The 9925-nt window shown below is 46.7% G+C and overlaps 1 protein-coding gene across 7 annotated transcripts in view; it reads right to left on the bottom strand.

Annotated features, from left to right (window-relative positions):
- LOC142884703 (disks large homolog 4-like) overlaps nucleotides 1-9925 on the bottom strand; it is a 56397-nt gene that overhangs the window by 27046 nt on the left and 19426 nt on the right. For 3 of the 7 annotated variants that reach the window (XM_076020538.1, XM_076020539.1, XM_076020543.1), the window contains exon 1: nucleotides 9069-9436. The exons of 2 other annotated variants lie outside the window; for them this stretch is intronic. In XM_076020538.1, the coding sequence (XP_075876653.1) occupies nucleotides 9069-9170 (102 nt within the window). In that variant the 5' untranslated portion in view covers nucleotides 9171-9436. Of the gene's footprint in view, nucleotides 1-9068; nucleotides 9437-9925 lie in introns of those variants that run through there. 2 more of the 7 variants (XM_076020536.1, XM_076020537.1) reach the window with 1 other exon arrangement.

The following is a 9925-nucleotide window of genomic DNA, read 5'->3' as shown; positions in this document are numbered from 1 at the left end:
GAGGTCCTGTCTCGGACCGGGCTGCCTAGCAACCGGAGCGGAGCCGAGATTTGCAGTGCCACAGTCGGGGCTGGCAGCGTCGGCCCTGGATCACATTACACTGAGACAGCAAGGAAGCTGGGGAGCGAAACAGAGACAGAGATAAAGGAGACCGGGAGGGGTGGGGGGCGGGGACAAATGTAAAAATGTAACAAAATAAAGCGACTCCATCAATAAGAGGGATCGGGAAACGGCAGTGCGAGGGCGGCGTCGCAGAAAATGAAGTGCTGTGGATGGCAGCGCTCCATGATAACAAGTTCATACACAGGAAACCATTGATTTCCTTTATCAGGCGCTGCGGAGGCGGCCGCTGCAGCACGCTAGACCTTTTAATAGTTAATTATTGTGTAATCACACACCACCAACCGCTGCGCCCAAGACGGGCGAGTGTTATTTCGCTCAGCCCCCGTCCTGAGTAAACACAGCACGGCAAGGTTCCACGTCGTAGCCACTTTCAGATCACTGCCTTCTCAGCCGACTGACCCCCCGGCTGATTATCCTCTGCAGATCATTGGGAGGCGGCCTCATGCTTTCCTTCTGCTCGGAAGCCAGCAAAAACAAGGCAAGGTGACCTCCGAAGGTGGGGGAGAGGCAACAGTGAGGAAATGATGTGAAGTCACAAAGGGAGGGGGTTTGGAGAACGGAGTGAGGAACTTTTTGCCGCTGACAGATAAGGAAGAGATGTACGTTATTTCTTAGGAAGGATTGGGAGAAAGATCACACGGTGCCTTTAAACTGAAATAATAGAAAATCACACATCTACACATTGAGAGTCACAAAGTGCATGAATCACAGCTCAGATTTAGTCCTTGACACTCGAGGTGTCACCGCCTCCTCTTCCTCTCGCTGGCCGACCACGACTCCTGCTGTGATGCTGCCAGTTGACAACATGCTGCCAGAGGCCATTTTTAGAGCACTTCTCTTGACCACAAGGCACATTTTGTCCAGATCAGAAGGAGCATTTCATCCAGAGTAGTCTCATTTTATATGATATCCTGAATTTTGAGTTATTTTCTAGGCACATTGATTGACGACGGTGTAGAAAGAGGAGCCCACAGAGGATTCCACACTGGACCAATAGACATGCAGGTAGCTTCATTCTGTTTATCACTGACATCCTAACCTTTTTCTTTGTTTGCTAGTTCTTGTGACAGCCTTCATTCAAATGCACATTTAAGTTAATCAACTTCCTGCGTAACTTGCTGAAATGAAACAGTAGTGAAATGGTTCTAGGAACTTCGGTTTGCCAGCATTGAGTCGTCCGATGAGGCCAGAGGCAGTTCACATTTTCCCTGCTCTCAATTTCACCACAGACTGGCACCAAAATTACCAAATACTGCCAAATTGTTAAAGCCGAAAGCCGTCACTGAGAGTCTCCCCTGTCTGCAGCTGTGAGCGTCGCTGCATTGTAACACGGAGTACGCGGAATAAGCTGCTCCTTTAACGGTTAAACGAGTTTCCTTAATGCAGAGCAAATGTCAAATACTATCTACCATCATCTGTGTAATTCAAGGGCCGAGCTTTTAAATTACTGTGCATTAGGTAATGGAATGAAAACCAACCTCACCTCTCAGCCGTATAATTTCCAAGAAACAGACCGTGAATGCACTCGACGTGGAAGGCACGGCCTGAACCCCGGGGAGCTGCACGGGTGAAATTCTTAAAGGTCGTAAATCCACAGAAATGAAGCTTTTGCATTTTCATCTATTTTGCATTTTTTTTCTTTAATGATGAATAATCCACTTTTTTCTCTCTCTTTCTGCGAGAACCGTGAGGGATTTTCTGGGTGCTAAAGCTGCGTGACCCTTAAAAGTGCTGTCAGAATGTGACGACGTGCAGTGAAACACCTGTCAAGGAGGTAAAAGTGCTCATCATGAATTAGTTTGGTCAAAGTCTGCATATTACGTAAAATGCTGCTTAAAATGATGACATGCTATATTTTCTGGGCTTGTGGTTCATTGGCTCATACAGATGCTTTGCTTGTTTATCCAAAAGTGCAAAGACAGTTGTCGGCAGTCAGAAACCAACATTCAGTTACACTGGAGTCATGCTGTTTATATTTCCACACCAGCTGCTGTTTGTTTTCTGTCCATGCATCCAAATTAAACCTTTTCAATTGGCCTAATTCACCTTTCATCAAATGTATACACACATCAAAGGTGCAATGTGTAACATTTACCAGTTTCTTTAAAGGGGGACTATTATGAAAAACAGACGTTTTCAGCTCTTTAAGAAGACTTTTTGCATAGCTAGCATACAAGCTAACACACAAAAATACAAAAAAGGAATTCCTATGCATTTATGAGTTGGCTAGCTTAGTCTGCGCTGAAACAAGACTTTCCAATTTAACTCCACTTTCTACATCACAAGTCGAGCTGATTTTCATAGTAACGCCTCTGCAGGCTTTTTTTTTAAAATGGCATCTTGAAGGGCAGCTGGCCAATCACTAGGCAGCGAGCTGTTCCACCGTGGAACCACGGAAGCAGCAGGTAGGGGGGGAGAAGCTGAGTGAGAGAGCGGCTTGTTTTTGTACAGCTCAAACAAACCTTGTTTATTGTTGGAAGTGTCCTGAATGAGAAAAAAATTAGTTTATTTATTGCATCTTACGTGGGAGATGTTGTGAGTAAGGCTAGCAGGACACAGAAAAGAGGAACTGACGTCAAGTAGGAAAATGTTGACAGGGTGAGGCTGGATATTCTAAAAGGCAAATCACACCGGATGGCAACACAGTAGCTTGACTGATGTCAAAGTGGACAGCAGAGATCCTGGAGGCGATTCGGCTCGGGGCAGCCGTGAGCTAAGTTGCCCGAGTTCAAACCAACTGGTGAACAGTGCTGAAGAAAAGTCAGACGACTGAAGTTTTCTCTTTGCTCGACTACGATGCGTTTTGAAACTGCTGCCTTCTCAGTTGATTTTCACTCTCTGCCTTCTCCTCCGGTGCCAAAACCTCCCAACGCAGCTTTCATCTCATTTGCATTATCACAACCTCTGTTGCCAGCACACACCTACCAGTGCCACGGGTTTTTTTCCCCCCTCCCTTTTTTCTCTCTCCATGTATACGTAAGCCTCTGAGGACAGAAAATCCTCTCAGCCATTGCCAGCGGCGGGCTACAGACGGCATTTTTTTTAGGCATTTTTTTTCCCGCACAGCAACAATTTTGACAAGTGCAAGTATCCTGTGGCTCCGACAACAAAAGCCGGCTTTACGCTCGCCGTGCGGTTGGCCACTTAGGGAGCATCAGTAAAGGACTTTTATGCATCGATCCATATAGACCAGATGAAGAGGTGAAGCTGGTACAAAAAAAGAGTCAGCTTTCGTCAGCTTTACCTCAAATACTTTGCAGTAGGAAACTCAGCAGGAAAAAGCGCATGTTTACCTTCTCATTTCTATTTCAGTATCTATTCATTGCGTGAAATCAAGGCCCCCAGCAGGCGACAGCAAAAGCCTGTTTACACGTGAAATGACTGGGTGCCAACGGGTGCAGGGGGTCTCCTTGGCTGAGTTTGAAGGTGTTTCATATTTAGCAACACGACAACGGTGGCGCCTCCACCTTTCACACAACTCTCGGCCCGCCACACATCTAGCGACAACACGTAAAAATACTTTCAGCCACCCATGTTTTGAGGAACATTACACGCACAGACATCTCCTGAAATAAACATGCAATTCTCCAAAAGGGCTGTTGTGCTTTCTGCGCCACCGGAAGGGCTGATATTTCGCTACAAGCGAAAAACATGACGAGACCTTAAAATATATATAAAGGTGCCTGGGTTGGATGCTCTGCAGGGTTTCAGACACTCCTACTTGAGATTTTTAGGCTCCTTAATATCTGCTTGTTAATTTATGTCCATCTAACACAAATTAATGAGATGCTGAATGCGATTTCTGCCCAATGATTCATCGCAAGGCCCACACAGATGCATCATCATCAAATTTACTAACCAGATTACAGAGTCACAGAGACAGTAGATGCCGTCTGGTCGGGGGTGATCGGCTATCGCTGCCATCTCATGTGGGCCGGAACTGGCTCACACAGGAACTTAATACTCAATTCATAAAATGAAAGATTGAAATTGTACAGCCGGCAGATCATTTAAATGTATATGTATGGCAGATTCACGTCTTCTTCTCATTTCGGCTGTTGCCCTCAGCAGTGGCCAATCATCTCCCTCCATCCAACCCATCCAATTCTCTGCATCCTCACACCAACCAACCTCATGCCTGGCAGTTTCAACCTCAGAATCATTCTTCCCATATATTCACTGTCCCCCTTCTGTCCTTGTCCCCACCTCTCTGGCTTTAGCTCCAGAGCACCAAACGTCTGTCGCCCCTCTGCTGTAAACCTTCCTTCCTGAGTCGGTTCACACTTGTACAGACAAACTGAGCAACACAGAAAATACACAAGTAGAACATTCATGAACATAAGGAACAGATCCAAGCCATGTAGCAAAAACAGCTCTTAACCATCTCTGACTTGCACCATGGTGCAACGTACCTGCAAGCAATTTGTCAGAAGAAAGTCTACCGGTAAAAAGCTGTAGGTTTAAGAGACAATATGCCAGCACTGCACCAGTAAAGAAAGATTAAGAATTCTTGAATTGTCATGCAGGTGCTCACAAATATCCAGAGAAACCAGACTGGTTACCACAACTGCACCCAAAAACCAGCCCTTTCATCTCACTCGCTGCAGCCTTGGATCTGCTGCGTGACCCGCATCCCCTCCCCTGCACATGCATGCACGCATGCACGCACTCCACGTTTTCATGCTGACTACATACATTTTTACGTGTGTTGCACTCGTCGGAAGGCAACTGTAGCGGTAACCCTCCCCCAGCCTTCTTTTCTCTTTTTTTCTCACGTCCGCACACATGAAAACTGGAGAGCAGAGGGCAGCCCGCCAAAGGGCTGGTTAATGGCTTCACTCGGAACTAACATTTGCACTAATAGCAGTGGTGGGTGCTTTCGTTCTCCAGCACAATCATTGTTTTCATAAAATACATCTAACCTAGGTCTTTTTTTTTTTTTTTTAAGTCTTATGCAGCTGTAATCCAATGAGTCCTTGAACAAACGCTTAGATACCTTATGAAGCATTCACACGTTCATCCCCACAGAGAAAACAATCATCATACCTACATTAAAACGGATGATGGCTGTTTTGTCGTCCATTTCTGTATTTTGGGGGGAGAATTTTAGTCAGATTTTTTCTTTTTTTCCTGCTTCAAAAGGCAAACCAGGATCTAAATACATGTCTGGATGAATCAAAGAAGGCCTTCGCTGCAGCTAACGGCGTGCTTCTGCGTGGGTGCGCGTCTCTGTGAGTGTGTATGTGTGTGTGTGTGTGAGAGCAATGTTTATGACGTGGATTCATGGGACAGATGAGAGCACAAATTTGTGTCTGTTCACACCCACTTGTGTGTCTTCGCTCTATTTACATGCTGTCATCTCAAGTTCTCCTCAAGTTGAGAGTCCGAAAACACTTTGGACTTCTGAGCGCCGATGTGACGTCAAGGATGAGTTGCTTATTTTAATCTGCAAAACGAAGACGACTGAATCTGCTCCGAAAGACTCCAAATGAATGTGAGCCAGTTGTCGCCCCAACCTCTCACTGACAACAAATATGTTTAATTATAAATATATGGTTAACTACATCTGAAAACGGGGCCTCGGCTGGTTACTGATGAAGCCCATCAACGTTTCTGCACTTAAAGATGCACATTTACACAAACTCTGTTCGTGGCACGCTGTATAACTAGGCAATCCGTCTTCAGAGGAGTCTGTTCTGCTGGTGTTGACATTTGTAAGGGATTATGTTGGCACATTTGAATATTTGCGTTCTTTCAAATAAGCCACAGAGTCTCTTGCAGAAAAGCCCAAACGCTCTGTGCTGTCATCCCGTCACTCAGCCGCTGGTATCTTCATGAGCGACGTCGACTCTGCAAGCAATTCCACGCTGCGTCTATCTTTGGGAATAGTTTGTCTTTATTTCACAAGCAGGATTCTTATACTGAAGATACAACCAGTTAAAGAGAGTGAATTATCAAGGTGGAGTTGTACAGTTTGGAGAGGAGCATCGGTAATATCCGTTCTGGCACATTGTTATCTCTGCAACAGTGGGCGCTTACTGTCAGAGCTGAGATACGCGGCTCTTTATGAAGCTGGATGACACAAACCGCGGTGGAAAATGGGTCAAATCCATACGAGGAAACTTGTGCTTGCGAGGCCATAAAAAGCGGCCACTTTGAGAGATGTGAAATGTAAAGCGGCACTGGAGTAAACAGAAGCACGTTGCCTTTTCTAAATTACCTGCTGAGATTTTCAGCCTAATTGCCTGGGCCGGTGTGATTGGCTGGCCGCTAATGAGAGATAGCAGCTTCTTTTACCCTGCACACTTTCCAGTAAGGGCATCTGAGCATCGATCCTCCGGGTCGAGGTGATCATCGATCTTGATATTGAGATGAGGGCATGATAATACCCCAGTCGTAAATCATTCATTACATCACTGCTCCATTTCAACAAATCTTTGTTGGTTCAGGCTGCTTTGCAAAGCTAATGCAGCAAAAAGTAGCTCAGTCTGGTTTATTTGTTGTTAATGGCTGCAATGTGCAGCAAGGCCATCATTAAAGAGGCCTTTTGAAACATGTTCCATGTTCACAGGCAGATCCTTAAGAATTCTGAAGAAAAGTCCCAAGATTACGCAAAATTCAATTTATTGTTTGTTTTTCAAATCAGTTTTTTTTAATTAACCCACAGAATTGAGAAGAAAGTCATTTTTTCTTCTTTAATTTGTCCTGCGAAAGAGACAAGTGTGTCCCTCTGAAAATCCATCTTTGTGATGTCACAAAGGGCGCTTGAGCCTGTCCTATGTTCGTCACAACAATCCCAGCCAGGCTTTGATTTGGCCTTATGATAGCACCTTGTTTTTACCCACTTCCAATCACGCACAGTTTCGGTTTTAGCAGGAAGCATTTTATAAGGCTGAATGTAATTTTTTCTCAGAGCCCCGTCTCATTTTGGGACAGTTAATCACGTAACATCGCCCGGCTTGAGTCTGACATAAATATGAGGTATGAATGTTAGAGTCTGTCCAGGGCTTATGCAAACATCTAACCTTGGAGGATCACCTTGGGGGAGAAAATGACCAAGTCACGTGTTGCCGTGTGGATGTCTCTCAACCATCCTGCAGTGGAGAGGAACTCGCCGTCTGTTGAAGGTACTTGAGCGTATCGATGCAGCGTGCAGCGCCTCCCAAAAGATCTGGCCTCATAAAGTCCTGCTGACAACAAACCGCCACGCAACAGACTGGACACAGGCTGTTTGAGGGCGAGACAACCTGCAGGAAACTGTGTGTGTGTGTGTGTGTGTGTGTGTGTGCAGAGAGAGAGAGAGAGAGAGAGAGAGAGAGAGAGAGAGAGAGAGAGAGAGAGCGAGAGCAGGTATCTGGTCGTGATGGAGGCAAGTGGATTTAAAATAAAATCTGCAGCAATGAGAGGAAATCTGGAAAAGATGCTAAAAACTATTGAGCATATGATTGGTGGAGATGAACTGAACACCACTCTGATGTCAAGTGAGATGAGTTCACCAGTGATTTTCCACATTGACGTTTTGACGTGGGGATGTGTTTCACCGGCGCACTGCGAGTCTGGGGGAGAGTGACTGAAATGCTTTCCACAGGGGGATTGTGGCTTCTCAAATGGAAAGAAAGTCAGGTATGTGAGCATATGGCCATGCACGGATCATCTGTGTCGGCGATACTCAATACCGGGCACAGCTGGACCTTCACTTCAAGAAAGCGGCACGGACAGACAGCACCCAAAGGGGGAAACAAGCCGGCGGTGTCCTTCAAAATAGAGACTGTGCAAATCAAAACCAAAACAGAGGGAGGGACGTTAAATCTCACAAATGAAAACACTGACGCACGAACCTTGACAACAATCTCCACAAATACAAGAAGGGGAACTGGAATCTGTCGCTGGAAGACGTCGAACAAACCAAAAAACGTCTGTGCACTGCACATTGGAGCGCTGATTAGCACCACTTTGGCAAACATGCAGTTGGAATTTGGCATGGGAACGCTAACAGACTGGAAAGCCACGAGGAGGGAAACACCTGAAAGGAGGAGCTTTGAGGTGAAGACACACACACACACACACACACACACACACACACACACACACATGCGCACGCGCATGCACGCACAGGTACAAAAAAACACCAAAGGGATAAAAAAAAAAAAAAAAAAAAAAAAAAATCAACAATATGTTCCCGAGAATGAATTTCAAGTCATTTATCAACCACAACCAAACACAATGATTGATTCAGGTGCAGGATAACAAGCCTCCTGATCCATCACCATGTGGGACCGGAGCTCCTCCACACTGCAACACACTGTCTCCCTGCTGATGGATGGTGTTTAAGTGGCCTATACCGCTTTGTCCAAGGTCAAGAAATCCTGCCTGCTTTTGATTGGCGCCAAACGCCTTAATGAGAGCTAAATCGCCACGGCTGAGCCACTGTAGTTCACCACCACCACCCTCTACCACCCAACACTGACCTGCCCTGCAGAGGCACCTGATGGCGATCGATGCTTCACTCATTAAACCTCGGTCAAACTGTGTGCACATCTCCGCGAGCGCGATCCGTCCTGGAGGAGTGTTGCGCGGACAAACAAAATCAATCAATACAGAAAATAATAAAATAATAAAAAATAACACGGGTTTCACGCTGAAAGGACCGGTGCAGGAGAGCGTGTACATGGCCGAGCGACGCAGCCGCAGATGAGTGTGATCGCTCCATCAATTAGGCCCGCGCCGTTCAACGGGAACACGCATCCCTCTCCCCAAAATGAAAATGTCACACGCGCGTATTTGCTCCACAACATGGAGAAGAAAAAAAAAGAAAAAAGAAAAAAAAATCGCGAATGTGTATCCGTGCTCAGTCCTCCTCCGCCGCCGCCGCTGCAGCTGCTGCAGCTGATGTTGCTTCTGCAGCAGCAGCAGCAGCCGACTGCACGCATGCACCCGGGGCTTACCTTGCATCCGAACATGAGCGACAGGGTCCGGTTGCTGCAGATGACCTTACACTGGCACATGACCGGCGACAGACACTTGAGGTTCCTGACAGGCAGAGACATGAGTCCGGAGCCTCGGCGGCAGACGGGCAGCGCGGAGCAGAGCTCGATGGTCCGCCGGAGAGATGATGGAGAGGAATGGGGAGGAAGAGGAGGAGGAGGGGGAGGAAGTGGTCGTGGTGGTGGAGGAGGAGGAAGAGGGGGTCGGGTCGGCGGAAATGTGACCGTATCTGAGGTGTTTTACGCGCTCGTTGGTCGAGTTTCAAACGTCGGTGCGTCACAACGCAGATGTCCAAACGGTTCCGGCGGAAGCATCATTCACAATTAGTGCTCACACTCTTTTTTCCCCACCTTTTAAAAAAATTAAAATTAAAATTAAAAAAAATATATATATATTATTTCTCGGTGTCCCCGTGTTTCTCTTCCCGTCGTGCCATTCTTCTGTAAACGATTGACCGTAAAGTTTGTACTCCAGGCGCAGCTGGAAAAGCAGTCAGACTCTCCGCAGCTCCAGTGTATAAATTCCGCCCTAATGGCAGCATAAACATTATGGTGGCTGTAATATTAAAACGTCTCCTCTCATCCCCAGGCAGTGACCGAGAGTCTGGGACTCATTAAATGGCCTCACATCAAATAGCAAAGCGCAGCCTGCCTCGCCGACACACGTTACAGTGCGATTAACGCGCCCCCTCTTGGAGAGCGATGGGGCAGCGCAAGTGGAGGAGGAGCTGTCCGAGGTGTTGAAATTTTTTCTGCCGGTTTTCGGGCTTGGTGGCTTCCTGCTCGAACCCGCAGACTGGCCTGAAAATACTGTCAAT

This window comes from Nelusetta ayraudi, unplaced genomic scaffold (assembly GCF_046127955.1).
Source record: "Nelusetta ayraudi isolate G7.1 ecotype Tasmania unplaced genomic scaffold, CSIRO-AGI_Nayr_v1 ptg000011l, whole genome shotgun sequence".
Taxonomy (NCBI): Eukaryota; Metazoa; Chordata; class Actinopteri; order Tetraodontiformes; family Monacanthidae; genus Nelusetta; species Nelusetta ayraudi.
The sequence above is the reverse complement of the archived record's forward strand: the minus strand, read 5'-3'. Positions and strand labels throughout refer to the sequence as shown.